We start from the raw sequence: 19,969 nt of genomic DNA, 5'->3' as shown, positions 1-19,969 counted from the left end.
TGCTTGTATTGCGCATTAATTTTAGTCATTCCCGCAGGTTTCGTGCTCACACCGAAAGCGTGCACACCACTGATCTATATAAGTGAAGCGAACAGTCACAAGTACCAAAACGAGTAGCACAATGCACTTAAACTGTCAAATTACATACAAAAGTATGTCAAAACCAGCGGCACAGGCAATCTTGGCAAGTATACAGATAAACACTGTCCAGTTTTGAATCGTTAAATAGCTAAGAAAGTGAACCCATGTCGTGTGTAACAGTATTGGGTCCGTTGAACACCGTTTCATAAACTCTTAAAGGGACAGCAGTCCAATATTCCTGCTGCTGTCTGTCATGTTAATCAAAGAACAAGACAAATAAAATCACTTTCTGCTCTTGATCTGTATTAATATTTACAATAAAGACTACAGAAATTAAGGTAACCAATGTAAAATAACACCGAATGTGTCATTTTACATTTGATTACTTTAATTTCTGTAGTATTTCTTATCTGAATAGAAACCCAGTTAACCCAAAAAACTTAGTTTCATACCTCTCTTTATTCTATTGCATTTATTTAAGCTGTTTATATTTTATTTCTGACTTTTACTTTTTTTTTTTTAATGAAAATAAAACTTTGCATTGAAGAAAAGTAGATTTTTGTTTGTATACGTTGTCAATTATAGTTCTTAGAAAGAAAATCGGCATCGGCCAAGAAAATTGTAATTGGTGCATCGCTAGTCAAAATATTTCATCTAAAGGTGCTGGCAGTAACAACATATGAAAGCTTGTTTCTGCCAAAGAAAAAAAAGAAAGAAAAAAAGATAATTGTGACTTTTTATTCTCAATTCTTACTTTTTTCAAGAAAAAATTAAGAATTGCAAGAACAAAAGTCAGAATAGCGAGATATAAACTCACAACTGTGAGTAATAAAGTCAAAATTGTGATATAAACTCACAATTGTGAGTAAAAAAAGTCACAATTATCTATTATTTTTCTATTCTGTGGTGGAAGCAAGCTTCCATAATAACATCCACTAAAAAGGCCTATAAGAATCAAACAAAATAAAAATGACCACTTATAACACAGACAACAAAATGTCTCCAATACAAACATTGGGATTTATGCGCAACGTGATAAAACATGTATTTACTTTCAAAAGTTGACTAACTACCTGAAAAAAAATGTTCTTGAAAAAAGCTAGGAAAAACACGTAGTCGGATTTCGCAAACAATTACAAAGAAACTGCAAGTAGCATTGAATTAAATGTGACATTTTGAAAGACTGAAATTTTCTGCATTTCCTGGTAAAAAGTTCTCCAATAATTTTGTTTTATTTTATACAGTGTAGTCTGGTCTTTCTGGAGAAGCTGTTGAGGAAGACTGTCTTGCTGGTTAAGCGGAAACACCAGCGTAATTAACCAACACTGAGCAGGACAGCCCAAATATTGAATTATACTTATAAATTTGCACATTCTGTTCATCTATTCTTCATTATTTAGTTTCTAGCCCCCAAACACAACATATGCTGGTATTTCTAGCCTAAAAAGTTTTAAAGCTGCCTGAAGTAATTTATATTCAACACTCGCTCCTAAACACCAACGATTTAATGTCTTATAAAACAATCCAGACCGAATGTCCTTACAGCACAGTAAATCTCATCTAAAAACGAGAAAGGCATCATGGCATCATCGACTAGGAAAAGACAACAGCCGAGTGTACTTCTGACAAACAGAGTCGAGCCTTTATCCTAGAGAGGCCGAGAAACCACTTTAGCACTTTCAGAAACACCTCTAATAAATGACGGCAGGCATCTTCGATTTGCTTGAAATTATGGTGAAAGCAGAGAGAGCAAAGTTTGCGGAGAGAGTGGCAGTTAGACTTCAGTTACTTTACGATGGAAAAGCTCGACAGCAGCCGGACGTGTCAAGATTTACAGAATCGAGGCATTCAAACTCCTCCGGTCCGACCCAACTGAACTCTAAGAGACTTTATAAAATACAACTTGTACACTGTAAAGCTGAGATATGATGAAAACTGTACATGCTCGCCGCTTCCTCCAGTGCTGTAATCTTCACATTTCCAAATGCCAAACATAAATAGAAAATTGAACACAGATGTGTAATTGTCAACGTTTACAGACAGACAACATATGTGATTTACAACTGACTAAGAGGAGAAAATACAGTAAAGAACATTTGCTAAAGAAATCTTTAATATCTCAAATGTTTCTCCTCCTAGACAGCATTGAGATGAAATGGAGACACTAGCTGGAACTCCATGTTTCTCCTGCATAAAGGATCCTATAATCTCACATAATGTCAAACTATGCTAAGGTCTGCAATCAAAAGTCACAGATCTCAATATGAGCTCAAATATTTCTCATCAAATGCTGTTATCCACATTATTGTATAGCTCTAAACTCTTACTAGAAGACAAGTAACACTTTACAATAATATTCAATTAGTTAATATTAGTTAAAGGGGACCATAATGCCCCTTTTCACAAGATGTAATATAAGTCTCTGGTGTGCCCAGAATGTGTCTGTGAAGTTTCAGCTCAAAATACCCCACATATCATTTATTATAGCTTGTCAAATTTGCTCCTATTTGGGTGTGAGCAAAAACACACAGTTTTTTTGTGTGTCCCTTTAAATGCAAATGAGCTGCTGCTCCCGCCCCCTTTCCAGAAGAAGGGCGGAGCTTTAACAGCTCACGCTTCGGTTGCTCAACAACAAGTGGATAAATTTATGTAGTTGCTGTGGAGTTGATTCAACCTATCGACTAGCATGTGTCATCATGTTTTGTGCAAATCCAGTGTTGAATTGACCCCCGTTTGTGAAGCAGTCCGGCGTAAAATGACGGCATGACAACAACACTCTACTACAACAACTCTTCCTCTTCTCTAAAGCAGACCAACATGGCCACACCCCCTTTGTTGTGTTCTCGGGGGCGGGGTTTATGTAAATTTTAGGGTTAGTGATGTCACCAACCCCGGAAGAAGCTGGTTGTAGTCCCTACCAGCCGTTTGTTGTTGATTTCTGTAAAAGAAAATATCTCTCTTTGCATTGAACTTTGAGTGTCGTAACTTTGCAGATGTTGTTTATGCTCAAACTGCAACATTACACACTAAAAGTTAAAATAGAGAAATCATAATCAATGACCCCTTTAAGTAATGTAGTTAACCAATGTTAAAAAATGGAACCTTATTGTAAAATGTTACCATTTTTATTTATCAAAAGGAATATTAGGAGAATAGTTCACAGCGCATTAATTAATGTTAACAGGTACTTCTTTGATCTTAAAAATATATTGTTGAGATTAACATCAACTAAGATTAATAAATGCTGTAGAAGCATTGCTCATCGTTCGTTCATGCTAACGAATGTAGTTAACTAATGTTAACCAACAGAACCTTATCGTAAAATGTGTTACAAATGTTTCTAAATCTCTAGGAGACCTCCGGTCTTTCCGTTTGTCATGTTGTTGTGTGAATGACAGCCATGTAAACCAGCAGGTCTGTGTCGGGCTCTAAATGACATCTCATAGCATGTCCAAAATAAGCTGCCACTCAACTGAACTGATGTGAGCACACAGAAAACAGGTCGGAAAATAAGATTATTCCCTGAGCCGATTAGATGTGTTCAGAAAGCATGTTGTGCCATTACAGTTATAAGTTCAGCAGTATTTGAGAGAGACTGTGGTGCTGGCTGTGACACCCGAACACTGCGATCACAGATGGCACATGGGAATCTGTGCCATACTGGCTGCTCACGACAGACCGACACCTGAGGCTTTTTTTTACAGTCTTAAACCTTATGAACAAGCCTTCTGAATTTACCAGAATCCCTGAATCATAAGATCATCTGTTAATCTGCCGGAGAATTTAAAGGTGCCCTAGAATCAAAAATTGAATTTATCTTGGCATAGTTAAATAACAAGAGTTCAGTACATGGAAAAGACATACAGTGAGTCTCAAACCCCATTGTTTCCTCCTTCTTATATAAATCTCATTTGTTTAAACGACCTCCGAAGAACAGGCGAATCTCAACATAACACCGACTGTTACGTAACAGTCCCAATATTTGCATAATGCCAGCCCATGTTCCCAACATTATGAAAGGCATTACACAAGGGCAGCCAGTTAACGTCTAGAGCTGCACACAGCCGAATCATCAGACTAGGTAAGCAAGAACAACAGCGAAAAATGGCAGATGGAGCAATAATAACTGACATAATCCATGATAGCATGATATTTTTACTGATATTTGTAAATTGTCTTTCTAAATGTTTCGTTAGCATGTTGCTAATGTACTGTTAAATGAGGTTAAAGTTACCATCGTTTCTTACTGTATTCACGGAGACAAGAGCCGTCGCTATTTTCATTTTTTAAACACTTGCAGTCTGTATAATGCATAAACACAACTTTAGCCGTTAGCCACAGAGGACAGCCTCAAATTCACTCAGAATAAAACTTTAACATCCAAATAAATATTTTACTCACATAATTCGAAGCATGCATACAGCATGCATGACGAACATCTTGTAAAGATCCATTTGAGGGTTATATTAGCTGTGTGAACTTTGTAAATGCGCTGTAATATAGTCGACAGCTCATGTGGCAGGGAGCACGCGATTTAAGGGGGCGGCGCCGAGTGTAAATCAGTGCATTGTTAATGATGCCCCAAAATAGGCAGTTAAAAAAATTTATTTAAAAAAATCTATGGGGTATTTTGGGCTGACACATTCAGGAGACACCTTAGACTTATATTACATCTTGTGAAAAAGAATTCTTGGGCACCTTTAACTAACAATAAACGTAAACTACAGAATTGTACTATGGTAAAGTCATATGTTGTGGATGTACCATGGTAATTTCATGTTTTTCTTTAAAGTGTCTTGGAATAACATGTCCAGGTTTATATATATATATATATATATTAGGGGTGTGACGAGATCTCGTGTCACAAGATCTCGCGAGATTAAAATGTGACGAGATTTCTCGTTGAGGCGAAAAGTGATATTGCCATGACAGAGTGTTAGGATGATTAGGAAAGAATATGCTACGTTTACATTACGCCTCCACTGTCGTTTTGCTTTGTATTTAAATAAAAAACATTTAATTCAGTTGGATAACGGTCGCCGCCGCTCCATATTTACAGAGTTACGCGCAATCGTGAAAGTGAAAGTAAACGCGAGCGCGCATTCAAACGCGATTTCAATACCCCCGCATTTTGAAAGCTATTTTAGGCTGGGCAGTGTAGTTGTAACCATCTCTTAGCTCTGTATCAAAGAAAAATATGGTCTTATTTGCACTTTGAATATTGAGAGAGTGCGATTATGGTTGCACTTATTGTAAAGTGTTACCATAAAAATGAATAACAGTTTTCTCTTAATCTTATTAAGCACAAACAATAAGGTTTCATTTGTTAACATTAGTTAATGCACTGTGAACTATCATGAACTAACAATGATTGACTATTTTTATTAACTAACATAAACAAAGATTAATAAATACTGTAGCAAATATATTGCTCATTGTTAGTTGATGTTGGTTAATACATTAATGTTAATAAATGAGACCTTATTGTAAAGTGTTACCATTTTTATTTATACTGTTTTTATTTCTATGATCAGTTTGTGGAAAGGAGTTCAGTTAGGAGGTCAAAAGTTGTAGAATTTCATAAATCATGTAATCATATAAGACAACTGAGCAATTAATTGTCTGTCATTATTACAGTGCAGGCCTTTTTAAAAAAATTAGATTCTCATTAAAAGATTCTCAGAGTAAACAATGATTTCTTACACAGTACAACAAATATCTATCATAAATAATGTATTTTGTGAGTCATTAAAGGGGTCATGTTATGCTTTCCTTCCATTAGTGTGTAATGTTGCTGTTTGAACATGAAAAAGTCCCTCCAGCGGGAGTTATTCTCTATATCAGTGTCACTGTTTCTGAACTCCCTGAAACGCCTCAGTTGTAGTCTTGAGTTTTCTTCCAGGAACGAACACATCACAATATTCCTCATTTAAATAATTCCCACCCAAGGCATATGCAGAATAAAGGGGTGGAGTCTGGTTGAGTTAGTTAGTAGTGTGTTGAAACTGGCGGTTATGGTAAGGGGCGGGACATTTCCCAAACACACTCAAAGCACTTGACCAATCATGACACACTGGTCCAGCCGACCAATCGGAGCACATTGTGCTTTTCAGAAGGAGTCGCTTCATAGAGACAGGAACTAAACAGAGTGTTACTGACAGATTGGGAAGAGAGGAGCTGCAACAATGAAGAATATGAGAAAAATAATGAACATTCAAGCATTCTAGCAGAGCCCAAAAACAACATCAAGACTTTGTAGAAGTGCATGTGCATAATAGGTCCCTTTTAATAAAAAAGATGGGATATTAACATGGTACATGCATATTAGTACCTTTTCTAAACTGAAGTAAGAGTTTCCCTTTGAATAATTCCAAAGTGAGTGTGTGTCCGCTGTGGTCTTCCATATGAACCAGCATCCCAGAGTTCTGCAGGGTTTTGAAGTTCATGGATAACACGTCTTTGTCTGCTGGATTGGCGCTGGGATCCGGCCTGTAGAGCAAGTGACCGCTGCCATCAAAACCGGCCACATCAGACCCTGAAAACACAAGAAGCACATCAACAGTGTTGACAGAAAATAACTCAAAGATCAGAGTGAAGAAGTCATGCTGAACTGGTCAATCAAAATGACTGATTTATGACACCTAATTTCAAGTTAACAAGGCTTGAACTTCATTCAGTAAATTCGTTTTTAATGAACTAAAATAAATTAACAAGCAAGCCAACAAATAATATGTTAAAATATATAATAATCAACTAAATAAATAATGAACTTTGATAATAAATAAAAAATGAACAATAATACATAAGTAAATAATAATGAATAAATAAATATTCTGTATGTGATGTTCAGATGTTTAGTTAGATTCTGCTGTGCCAGTTTAATGTTCAAAGTCAGTCATTAGTAGTTTGACTTCCTGGAGAGTGAAACACTGGGACACTTTTAAAACATTGATCTGTTTGTTTGAGTCAACAAACCCCTGACATTAAGTATTAAACTTTGTGTGTTATAATTAGAGCCGTATACAGCGTCTTTGAGCAGGTCTGTTGCACTAATGTATTCAGGTACAGCTCAGCACCTTCTCTGCTGTAAGTGGAGCAGAGAGTTTAAACCTGAGGTCAACACAAATGATGCAACTGGCTGACACTGGGCAGTCCCTGCAGGATCTGTTCAATAAATTATACATCTGTATGAATGGATAGAGAAAAAAAAAACACTCAATCCCTAATGGTCTGCTATATTTATGAATATGGAAACAATCGAAACGGTGTGTTAATGCACTTGAGGCAAATAAACATTGTATATATGTTGACGGGCTCTTATGCCCACAAGCCTTTGCTGACAGCTCTCAATGGCAGAATGGCTAAAGCCCTGCAGTTCTGCCCCGTGTGATTTCAGGGACAATACATCTCATTCGAAAAGAGCCACAGGACAAAAGCTGCCACACAGGACCTCTGTGAGACCAATCATATATCAGTGCGGTGGGTTGGCGTCTGAATGAGAGAGGGCCGGACACGATCGTCTGCTCTTTGGAGATAACATATGACAACATATGAGTTAGTAACAAGTATCGCTTAAGATTGACAACGAGAAAAATAAAAGAAACTGCACCAAACTGACATCAAAAATCAATGAGTTTTCCCTAAACAGATTTCCTGAACACTCTCCCAATCTTTCATTGGTTGCATAAACAGATAGCCCCGCCCCCAAACTCACTCTATTGGTTGAGTCAGAAGCTGAAATAACACCAGAGTTCAATGTTTTGAAAGTGTAACAGTATTTCACTCTTCAAGAATAAAACTACTAATAGTTTGCTTGATTAAGAACTCTTACATATTATTAAAATATTAAATAAATAAATAAATAAATACCTTTCACAACACGAAAAGTTAAAAAACTGAAATTACATTTAAATGATAGATAAATAAATAAATAAATAAATAGATGTTTTGACATTTCATATCATGAAAGATTTTAAAGATATTTAAATATTAAATAATGTAAGATTTAAATAAATATAAACCAATATCAAAGATTATAAACCATATTTAAATGATAAATAAATTCAATAATTAATCAATTATATTATAACATTTTATAACATGAAAGACAATTGGGCATTTTATAACATGAAAGATTTTTAAATAATATTTCAATGTTAAATAAATACATTTCATAACACGAACCATTTTAAATCATATTAAAATATGAAATAATGTAAGATTTTAAATTATATTTAAATAAAAATAAAACATAATATCAAAGATTATAAACCATAGTTAAATAAATACAAAAATGAATAATTCATTAAATAAACAACATTATAACATTTTATGAAAAATTAAATAATGAAATCATGTTTAAATGATAAATAAATAAACAAAGTTTAAGCTTTATTAAAAACAGTAAACTAAGACAATTTGGCATTTTATAACATGAAAGAATTTTAAATAATATTTCAATGTTAAATACATTTCATAACGAAACATTTTAAATCATATTTAAATCTTAAATAAAATGTAAGATTTTACATCATATTTAAACAAATAAAACATAATATCAAAGATTATAAAGCATATTTAAATGATAAATAAAAAATATTCATAATTCAATAAACAAATACCTTTTATGACATGAAAAATTAAATAATGAAATATTTAAATGATGAATAAACTAAGTTTAAGATTGATTAAAAAGCTTGATTTTTAATTTTTGAAATAATTTCATAACATGTAAGATTTTAAATCATATTAAATGAATGAATGAACAAATAATAAATAAAAAATGTATGTCATTTCATAAAATGAAAGATGTTCAATGATATTTAAATGTTCAAAACATACTGTATTGGCATCCGTACGCTTCCAGCCTCAATCCCACCCTCCCGTTGGTGTTCCAGTCCAGCGGCAGTATTCTGAGATACTGAGCGATCACTGGATGCTGTAGTTTGTACATCACCACACTGTCGGCATTGGAGTTCCCAGAAAAGGCCTCAAATACAAAAAAACAACATCACGTTACGTGACCTTTCATGATATTTGTGCTTTGACATGATGCACTAATGCAGTTTTGCATCTTTTGTGGTTTCTCATTGGATCATAAAGATGCAGAATGTTGATCCTGAACTCAGGTGGCAGGCGGGTTCACATATGACAAGATGACACCAGCCTATAACTTAAGTTCTACTTAATACGAGTCGAGACCCTGTGGAGACCGGAGCGATTCAACATCACCATGGGTCAATGAGCAGAAACATCCAGCACTCAGGCACTGTATTAAAGGAAATCAATACAGGCACTTTTTGTCCAGTAACATCCAGATACTAACCTGCTGAACAAAACTGCTGATCTCACAACTAAGACAGGCTGATTAGGCTGGTCTATAACTAGTCGACTCATTAGTCAGACCAGCTTAAACCAGCTAACACCCACACAGCACCTCAGGCGGTTTTTTAAATCAGGGTATTTTCCAGCTAAGGTCCCGCTAGCCATTTTAAGAGGCAAACGGAGGCAACAAGTAGAGTTATTGTGGATTATTTTGCAGGGAGGAACGTTCATTTTGTCCTTATATCTGTCAGAGATGTGTGCAATTTGGACTTTCTTAGCTCAGAGTAATTCCGAGCTGAGTAGCGTTCTCAGTGCCTTTGAAGGGATCAGCCGTCTGGTGGAGTGGAGCGTTAAGCCGAACAAATTGCTCTGTTTCCTGCTGAGGAGGCGCATCTCATTTGCTCTAAAGTGGCCTGTGAAATATATCAAGAGTCAAGGTGCAAATCCTCCACTGGTAGGAGCGACAAGTTCTCGCACTCAGACAAGGTAAAAAAGACGCTTATGTCCTAAACTCTAAGTGCTTCTGACGACAGACGGAATCGTGACTAACGGTTCTAATCGTATACTGCTGCTGTTCTCAACAGGCTTTATGCCGAACCTCACATGAAGAAACAGAAAAACAGGTCTCATCGCATTCGCTTGTTGGGAAAGTGTTAAAGCAGAACTTTTTTACCTTCATAAATAGTTTTCTAAGTCCTTACGATGGTTAATTGACTTGTAGTGGTGTGTTTGAGGCGTGCACTAACCGCCTCTGGCACGTCTACGCCTGAAAACAGCACTTGCAAGTTGAGCTGCGCCGACCCGACACAATCTCGCCTCATGTTCACGTTCACGCGAGAGTGACAAAATGCTTTACGGTAATTCAAAAACAATATATATATTATGACTTTGTAAGACAATTTCGAAAATTACCCACCTCCATCGAGATTTCTTGCACTTTATTTGCAAAACTACTGCGCTGGTGAGCGTTGTAGTCGTTGTAGTCCAGAGCTGCGCTTGGAGTATTTAAGACAGTGTGATTCACTGAAGGAACCTGTAGAGGGAGCTTCGCAAATCTTACTGAGTTCCGCTTTAAGGGCAGTGCGAACTGACGCCGATATCTATAGACTATGGTAATCAGCCTACCTAGCTAGTTCTACTTATTCTTGGCATTTTATTCATTTTTTAATTATCTAAATGTTAGTGAGAAGAAAAAAAACTTTTAGATGTCAATCTGAATATGCAATGGACATATTCAGATTATGCTCATCTATGCTCACTCCTTTGAAGGTATCTTGAGTAAAACGACTCTATATTTAATGAAGCACATACAAAAGACCTGAACCAGAAGCGATGCAACCTGTTTTAAAGAATACATAAGTTTGTTGCGCATAACCCCGACTGACGGGTCGAGATGCAAAAATGGGTCTCAGGCCTGTTCGATGGGTCACAGAAAAACAATACTAGATGTAAATAATAATATGCAACTAATCATATTCATGTACGCACTACTGTTCAAAAGTTTGGGAAATAAATTTAAGAAATTAATACTTTTAATTAGCAAGGATGCATTACATTAATTATAAGTAAATACATTTATAATGTTTCATAAGAAATGTTTCAAATAAATGCTGTTCTTTTGAACTTTCTATTCATTAAAGAATCTTGAAAAAGAAAATGTTTCTTGAGCAGCAGTTCAGAATATTAGAATGATTTTTGAAGGATCATGTGACAATGAAGATGTTGAAAATTCAGCTATGATCACAGGATTAAATTATATTTGAAAATATATTAAAAGAGAAAATGACTTTTTTTTTTAATTGTAATAATATTTCACAATATTACTGTTTTTACTGTATTTTTTATCAAATAAATTCAGCTTTGGGGAGCAGAAGATACACAAAAGAAAAAAAAAGTCTTATCTTTTCAACTGTAGAGTACTTAGGATGCTGAAATAAATAAAAAATAAATGCTAATCCTTTGACATTTTTGTACATGATCTATTGTTGATAAATTATGATGACAATGTTTACTTTATGGTGTTTGTACTTGTAATAAACATATTACAGTACAAATCAGTTGGTTGTACAAAATAGTACAGTACAGTACAAAACAAATGGTTGTGAGAGTGCATAATTTATCAGCTGGAAGTAGAGAAGACATTTCAAAATAGTGTATTTCATGCTTGTTAACTGTATCTGACATTTTGATTCAATGTTTAGAATATACTGTACATAATTCCATAATTATCAAATAAATACAGTCTGACGCATATATATTTAAAATTCTATAGTGTACTTTTGTATTCAAATAAATTAAATGATGTCTCCTTGTATCCCTTTATTGATGAAAAAATTTTCATTGCACCCCTAAAGTTCTTTAAAGGGGACCTATAATGCTCCTTTTCACAAGATGTAATATAAGTTTCTGGTGTCTCCAGAATGTGTCTGTGAAGTTTCAGCTCAAAATCCCCACAGATCATTTATTATAGCTTGTCAAATTTGCCCCTATTTGGGCGTGAGCAAAAACACACAGTTTTTCTGTGTGTCCCTTTAAATGCAAATGAGCTGCTGCTCCCGCCCCCTTTCCAGAAGAGGGCGGAGCTTTAACAGCTCAACAACAACAAAGCTGGAGAATCTCACGCAGCCAAAATGAGGATTGTCAGTAACGGTGTTCAGCCTTACATTGTTCAAACCGGAGTCGACACTGATGGAGAGACTCAGGAAGAAGTTACAACTTTTAGAATGCAACTTTAAATTTATGTAGTTGCTGTGGAGTTGATTCAACTCATCAACTAGCATGTGCCGTTGTGTTAATCTTTTGTGCAAATCCAGCGTTGAACTGACCCCCATTTGTATTTTGATTTCCTATCACTTTGCAGATGTTGTTTATGCTCTAACAGCAACATTACACACTAACTAAAGTTAAAAAGTAAAAAAAAAAAAACCTTTAGGTGCTCCTAAATCCAAATTTGAAGAAAAAAAAAAAACTCAAGCCTCAAACTTACTAAAATCTATCGCTGCGTTACGTTTTATCTTGTCAAAACATGTTTTTCCTCCATCTCAGGTGAAGCTGCACAGCGCCGAGGAATTAAGCCCTTACCCCGATACTATCTTCCTGTCGGTATGGTCTCCAATTATGGCCTGTGTCACTGAACATGAGGAGGTAGCGTGTGACCCAATCAGAGCTCCCGTATCGGCCCTGGGTGGCGATGGCTGTAATCTCCGTCCGCTGCTCCAGCTTGATTTCCAGCCACTGATACTTATTAGAGTCCAGCGGAGACCAGCCTCCGGCACCTGCAGGACACAAGAGACAAATGAAGCGCTGGCCTGAGCTGAAGGTCTCACATGTCACATACTGCATTATGGTCCGAGCTGCATAGATTGCATCACACGCTGTTCATAAATGATGCAGGGATTTATTGGGAGAAAACAACAGCTGCCTTCTTAGGAAGTATGCAAACTGAAATAGAACCCTTATAAGTGACCGATTTGAGACGCTCTATATAGACACTTATGTGAAGTACACAGACTCAACAAACTATTCAAGTAATTTCAATACATATATATATATACACACACACACACATATTTTATATACATAAATAAATATACAATACAGTATAAAACCTTTTTCCCCATTTCTCCTTCATTATGTTCACTTATCAACACATCTTAATGAGGATAAAGCCGTTCCACTGAACAAATCCTGTTAAAAACCTGCTTGTAGTCTAACAACCAGTTTATTAGATTACTTTATAATTTTGATCTTTTCATTTGTGAAATTCTCCTTAAGCCTTTGCATTATGGTTTTAAAACAATAGTTTGCACAAAAATGAAAATGTTGTTATCATTTACTTGTTTCCTTCTCATTTGTCTTCCATGGAAGACAAATGAGAATTGACACATAAAATGAAAATGCATTGGAACGGAGGCAGTCAATCTCCAAAAATGACAAAAAGGCATGACAAGTAGCATAAAAGTCTCTGTATATATAGTACAGAAAAGTCAACATGCACATATCTCCTTTTGTGCTCAGAGAAGAAGTTGTACAGGTTTGAAACGACAAGTAAATGACGACAGAATTTTTATTTACTTATCCTTTTACACTGAAAAAAATTTGGTGTATTTCCTTTGAAGCTAGTAAATTTCATAAATAATTTACAAAGAAATGGCAAGTAGCATTGAATCAAACATGAAATTTTGAAGTATAATAATAATAATTTACTGTTTTATTTACAATAAACATGCACAATAATAATAATGGTAACACTTTAGTTTAGGGTCCAATTCTCAATATTAACTAGTTGCTTATAAGCATGCTGTTTATTAGTACTTATAAAGCACATATTAATGTCTTATTCTGCATGATATTCTAAATCCCATAATCCTACCCAATACCTAACCTTAACAACTACTATACTAACTATTAATAAGCAGTAATTATGAGTTTATTGAGGCAAAAGTCGTAGTTAATTGTTAGTTAATAGTGAGAACCGAACCCTAAACTAAAGTGTGACCAAAATAATTTTCTTTTATTTACAAGATCGAAAAATCTTTTTTTTTTACAGTGTAGGGTTTGCATTTAAAAACCTTTGTGCCAGCAAACTGTCTAACAGGCGGTTACTGCGAACACCATTAATATTCTGAGCCCATCAGAACCGAGTCCATTTACCTACAGCAGACTGATAAATACTGACACAAATAAGCCTGAAAACCTCAGTCAAATCCCTCTTAAGTAGCTGCATTCATGAGGCCACCCATAGTGTCTCTATGCCTCACGCTGCAGATGTGGAACCTTCTACCTCAGCGGCGCAGGGTAAATCAGATAAGACGGCATCATAAATGGTACCTGTCTGTCGTAAATCATGATAAAATTACCTAACGGTGGGGCACTAAGGTGGGCTGCGCTGTGAGAAGCAGGCGAGAACGACACCTGTTCAGGACAAGAGCCGTGGCACATTGGCAGCAGAGGAAGTGAAAATGCTGAATGCGGCCAAAGACGGATGCCAGATGGATAGAGTGATCAGACAGGTGGAGCTCATAATCAGGACAGCCAAACCGAAGATGGGGATATTCTAGACAGCCATGGAACCTACTTACACTACAGAAAAGCCAATGTTTATACCCAGAGAACCATTTTAATGCTCACAGTTTGCTCAGAAGGGTTAATGGAGTTATGCTTCACTGCAGTATCAACACTGTCTCAGTTGTTACTCCTCTAATTCCTCTGAAGAAAGAAATATAGACACATTTAACCTGTGATACTCTAAAAAGCATAAAAATACACACCAGATACTTTATTAAAAATAATTGATTATATGTATGTATATATCAGAGGTTGCGTTAGACTGTAACTTTGTCCGTCATTTTGACAGACAGGGTCATAAAAAATCTGTCATAATCTATTATTACCCGTCATTTTAATTTTCATCGTTTAATTATAATAACACATTTAATTGCTTTTATTTTTGCTCACATTTGAACAAAAATAAAAGCAATTAAATGTTTTATTATAATTAAAATATGAAATTAAAATGACGGGTAATTCACACGTGAAATTTCTCTGTACGTGTTGGTAGCTATTAAAGAAAAGGTGGTTTCATATTTATGTTTACATAGTCCTATGTTATGTTTTAAATTCATCTATTTGATTATGAAAAGTGAAGAGCATGAGTAAGATGCATCATAAGATGCGCATGTCGTGTGTCAGACATGATTTTGACAACTTCATAAAGTTTTATTTTGTAGAAAGCCTTTCTTTAAAGTGAATTTCGTTTTGTAAAAATTGTATCTTAATTTTAATCAATGTTTCATCAACCAATTGCCTGGATGTAATAAATAAGAAGCAAATATAGTAGAAAATATAATAATGACACGGAGGCGCGGGCGCGATCACTGGCGCGTGAACTGGAACGCGTCTTACGTGAATGAACCGAAACTCAGCGTATAGGCTGCTTGCCTCAGAGACATGAGAAATATCTCTATAGAAAGCATGAAATATCTACTTTAACGAAAACGGAATAATTCAAAACGAAAACAAATCGGCAACTCTGTTTATGTAGAATTAGCCGAATGAACTGTGCATTCTCTCTCTAAGCGCGTCCATGAGGAGATGAGGAGAGTCAATGTTAACATCTTGGCAGCCGACACTGATTTAGAAAACATTACTTTATTAATAAACAATTCAAATGTCTCCTTGCTGTTTTGGTCACACTCATAAGACCAATATCGATTCGTAAATCCCAGGCTATATGCCTTTTTCAGTTGACGAATAAACAGTGCATAGTGCGCCTCCTACCCAATAAATCGCAATAGGCTGAAAGCTTGTGTTGCTTTTGATATGGAACAAAGTCTCAGATTTAAAATTCTGTCCATTTCATTAAGAAATTCAAGCAATAAATACCGTTTTGGCGCTCTTTAATGTGGCGTCATATATCGTTGTAGCTTCTGGGTACTCGCCTGTGCGTTTCATTTTTGTTCTGGATCCAGTGCTCTGCTGCTACATTGGAGCGCACTCGCCACCAACTGGACAGGGGTGGGAATTACAGTACAATTTACAATAGATCACCCTCAGTGTAATCTGTCAACGTGACGGACGGCCTTCAGATTTTTCCGTCAATGTTAAAAAAATTCCGTCAATGACGATAATTTTCGGTTAACAACCTCTGGTATATATATACATATGCGGTTAATTTTTTTCAGTTTAATGTATTAAAAATATTAAACAATTAATGCAGCATCCGTTTTTTCCGTCATAATTTGGCTAGCATTTCATTATATTATTGCACTCTTATTATTGTCTTTAAGTTGTTTCTACATTAATTTTGAGAGTAACTGTGAAATTATTGCAATATAAAATTATTAAAAATTCCAATGTTTTTTTAATCACGATTAATTACAGAAAAAAAATTTAATCAATTGACAGCACTAATATATATATATAATTAATTATTTTGTATACAGTATGCATATATATATATATATATATATATATACACATATATATAAGAGTTTGGTTCCAAAACGCGATAAACAGCATTTTCCAAAAAATTGAGTTTCCGCCAAAATCAGTATTGCATCTGTTCGGTATTGAAAAGTCATTTATTAATTTTTCTGTCATGTTTTCTCCCTTTCTTTCCAAAACGTGACAATGTCTCCTTTTTCTGCAGAACGCGATATATCCGCTCAACCAATCACAGCGCTCCATTCCACCCACTGTAAACATTAAAGGCTTTTTTTAAAAAGCCGTTTTTAATACCAATGTACTCGGCAAATGTGTTTATATATATACGAAATGGTGTTAATCACCAGTTGGCTGGTAACATTTTTATGAATTCTAACAATGCAATGTTGTGAGAAGATGAATGTAAACAATATGAACGGTGCTCGGGACAGCTGTCAGGCCAGTGCTGAATCATCACGATAGTTTTAAGCAATGCCAATTTAAATATTCAAGCGCAAGAAGGTGCAAAATGGAATTCAATTCATTACTTGCGCACTTTTTGGAATGGTTTGTGTGCAATATTGAATTGAGCTCTCTTTCACGTCTTCTTGCATTTGAAAGTACAAATTCACAAAACATTTTGTCACATATCACATTTCTTATATGTCTCAGCATATTTATACTCAGCTTACTTGTCTTTTAATGTTTTAAATGTATATTAGTTAGCATTGCCGTTATGAGTACAAACTAATTAGCAGATCAAAGTTTGGTTAGACTTGTAGTGCAGTCCTGCTGAATCATATTGTCATGCTCACCGTGTTCACTAAAACAAAACAAAACAAAACCTGAGTAGCATAACTAGCCTATTTTAGTGCTTAGGGCAGTGGCAAGCAAAAAGCAGAGCTAAATACGTGCATCAGAAGACATTGACATGGCCACTGAAATGTGCAGATGCTTGACCTCGGCTCATTACTGAGAGCCAAACGGAGGGGCGGACAGCCGGAAGAATGTTTATACTGACACAAAGCCTGCAGACCAGAGTGTGCTTAGAATTCAAACAAGCATCCAGAAAGTAGCTTTGTCCTTAATATCATGGAAAAGGGACAGCAGTATGTATGATCGATTGCAGAGTGTTTCTCTAAAAGGTTTCTAAAGCCCTGAGCTCCTGTTGTCTCAGTGCTGGCGGAGCAGAGCATTCAGGAATCAGGCTTAGCTGGATGCTTGCACATCTCAGAAAAATACAAAGAAAAGGTTCAACCTGAAATGACACTCACATTCTATTTCACTTTAGTGAAGCAGACATATTTCCAGAAAGAAAATGGGAAGGTGGGAATTAACTGGAATGTCTAAAAAGATTTACTTGCATTCAGATTAATAAACAATAGTCTAATATAAATATAAAGTAACGCTATAATGCTAATAGATGCACAGACACTCTGCTGTGAGCATGTAAGATATGCTGCTGCTGCTGCTGCTACTGCATAAATAGACATACATAAATCCCATAGCAGATCTAGGCAGGTGGAGCTGGAGGAGGTGGAGGGTTTCAGCGGACCAGCTTACAACAAACACTGAACCAGGCAATATAAATGTTGAGCAAGCATCTCATTGGCTACAGGATCAGCGGAGGCCAATCAGCTTGCCATGCAGTAATGATGTAATTGCCTGCAGATTGTATGTAAAGGACATATCAGCCTGTGCCCTCTAGAGTTTCATGACTGAACTAGATATTTATTGATTTACTTATTTGAATATAATATTAATATATAGTATGTATTAATATATTTTTTATTTCATAATTTAACATATGTAAGCATATATACCAGGAATAAATAAAACAAACATTAACTGAAATTTTATTTCAGCTAGTTGTCTTGGCAAAATTTCTCATTTTTGGTAACACTTTATGTTACTACATGTACTTACTATATTAATAACAGTAAATTATGCATAATTACAAGTAACTAACCTTAAACCAAACCCTAACTGTAACTCTATAGTAAGTACATGTAGTTAATTAATATTACTAACTTAACTACGTCACCTTAAAATAAAGTGTAACTTCATTTTCTTCTAATTAAAGTTGAAGTACTACAATAACTACATAAACTAAAAACTAAAAATTAATTTTAAAAATAGACATTTAAAGCTATATTAATAATGATAAAAAAATATATAAAACTAAAAATATAAAACTAAAATGTAATTTAAAATATTAACAAGTGTATTAATGATACTAAAACAACACTGATACATAAAAAGGTATATTTCAAAATTAAACATCAAGTACAGTATATGCAATCAGTGAAACATTACAAACTTTTTTCTGGTATTGCCACTGTGGTCAATTCCATTTCTTAGGGTTTTTCCATTGTGTTTCCATTAAAACTGAATTACCCATCCTAACGACCTCTTACACTGCCCTCATTAAAGAATAATAGCTTAATTCTGAATAAGCTCCATCTCTGCTCAGCTGTCACACTGAATGAAGCAAAAGTCGGACGTTCATTGCACTTTTTCTGACCGAAGCGGACAAAACCATTCCTCCAAATGAACAAAGTGATTAAGGTTAATCAGGGGTCGATGATGAGGGCAGCTGACCGGTGGTCTGACACTCGTTTAAATGACCGTTTCATCATATTATAACACCTGGACCAACACCAGAAACCGTCAGCAACATTTAATCTGTAAGAAACAGACAAAATAGTGACTTGAATGGCTTATTATACGCTAATCAGCGACCTACATCAAACCTTTTGGATTGGGACTGATCATTTGGAAAAATCTCATTTTAGATTTCCACAAAAAATATTAAGCAGCACAACTGTTTTCTACGGAGCCCCACACATGACATGCAAGACAAAAAAGTCAATCGCACACACGATTTACTATTTCATTCCCTCAATTTATAAAATGTGCGCACGATTTACTATTTCGAAATAGTTTTTAACATTGATAATAATAAATGTTTCTTCTGCAGCAAATAAGCATCTTAGAACGATTTCTGAAGGATCATGAGAAGCCTGGATTTTGAAATATACATATATTCAGAATAAAATGTAATATTCTGTTTTTGCTGTATTTGTGATCAAATAAATGGAGCCTTGTTGAGCAAAAGAAACTTCAAAAACATCAACAAAACGCCAAACGTTTGATCATATTGTATGTAGGTTTTTTCTTTTCACATGAGAACATATTGCATTACAGTAATGACATTCACTCAAGTGTTTATTTCCTGTGGTGCAGTAAACGTTAACGAATAAATATATTACCGGCTAACAGGATTTAAGAAAGTTGAAACAAGTTCAGCAAAGCAAACAGTGCTCTGACGAAGAGCAGACGTCTGTCTAATGAACTGGCCAGAATCTCATCTATTATTTACCACGTTTCCACCTGCAAGTGCCAAGGGACAAAAGCTAGTTTGGAGCGGGACGGGATCAGCAGAAATGTCTGATGAAAGTATAAGCGACTTTTATAACGTTGAGCAGGCATGATTGTAGAGCTTTTGATGAAGCTAATGCAACACAAATAGATCTGGAAAGCTGCCACCTGCATGATTTTTCCTTGACTCGAGTGAAAAAGACCAAGGTAACAATAGGATATGAAGTTAAATAACTTCTTTCTGGTTAATTGCATCTGC

The 19,969-nt window shown here is 35.3% G+C and overlaps 1 protein-coding gene across 2 annotated transcripts in view; it reads right to left on the bottom strand.

The window, feature by feature from the left end:
- Positions 1-19,969, bottom strand: part of cntnap3 (contactin associated protein family member 3) — a 151,305-nt gene that overhangs the window by 83,135 nt on the left and 48,201 nt on the right. For both annotated transcript variants that reach the window (XM_048181244.1, XM_048181245.1), the window contains exons 3-5: positions 12,487-12,680; positions 8,923-9,070; positions 6,413-6,616 (exon numbers count right to left, since the gene is read on the bottom strand). In XM_048181244.1, the coding sequence (XP_048037201.1) occupies positions 6,413-6,616; positions 8,923-9,070; positions 12,487-12,680 (546 nt within the window). The remainder of the gene's footprint in view (positions 1-6,412; positions 6,617-8,922; positions 9,071-12,486; positions 12,681-19,969) is intronic.

The sequence above is a fragment of the Megalobrama amblycephala genome, linkage group LG2 (assembly GCF_018812025.1).
Source record: "Megalobrama amblycephala isolate DHTTF-2021 linkage group LG2, ASM1881202v1, whole genome shotgun sequence".
Classification (NCBI taxonomy): domain Eukaryota; kingdom Metazoa; phylum Chordata; class Actinopteri; order Cypriniformes; family Xenocyprididae; genus Megalobrama; species Megalobrama amblycephala.
This window is presented reverse-complemented; position numbering and strand designations above follow the sequence as displayed.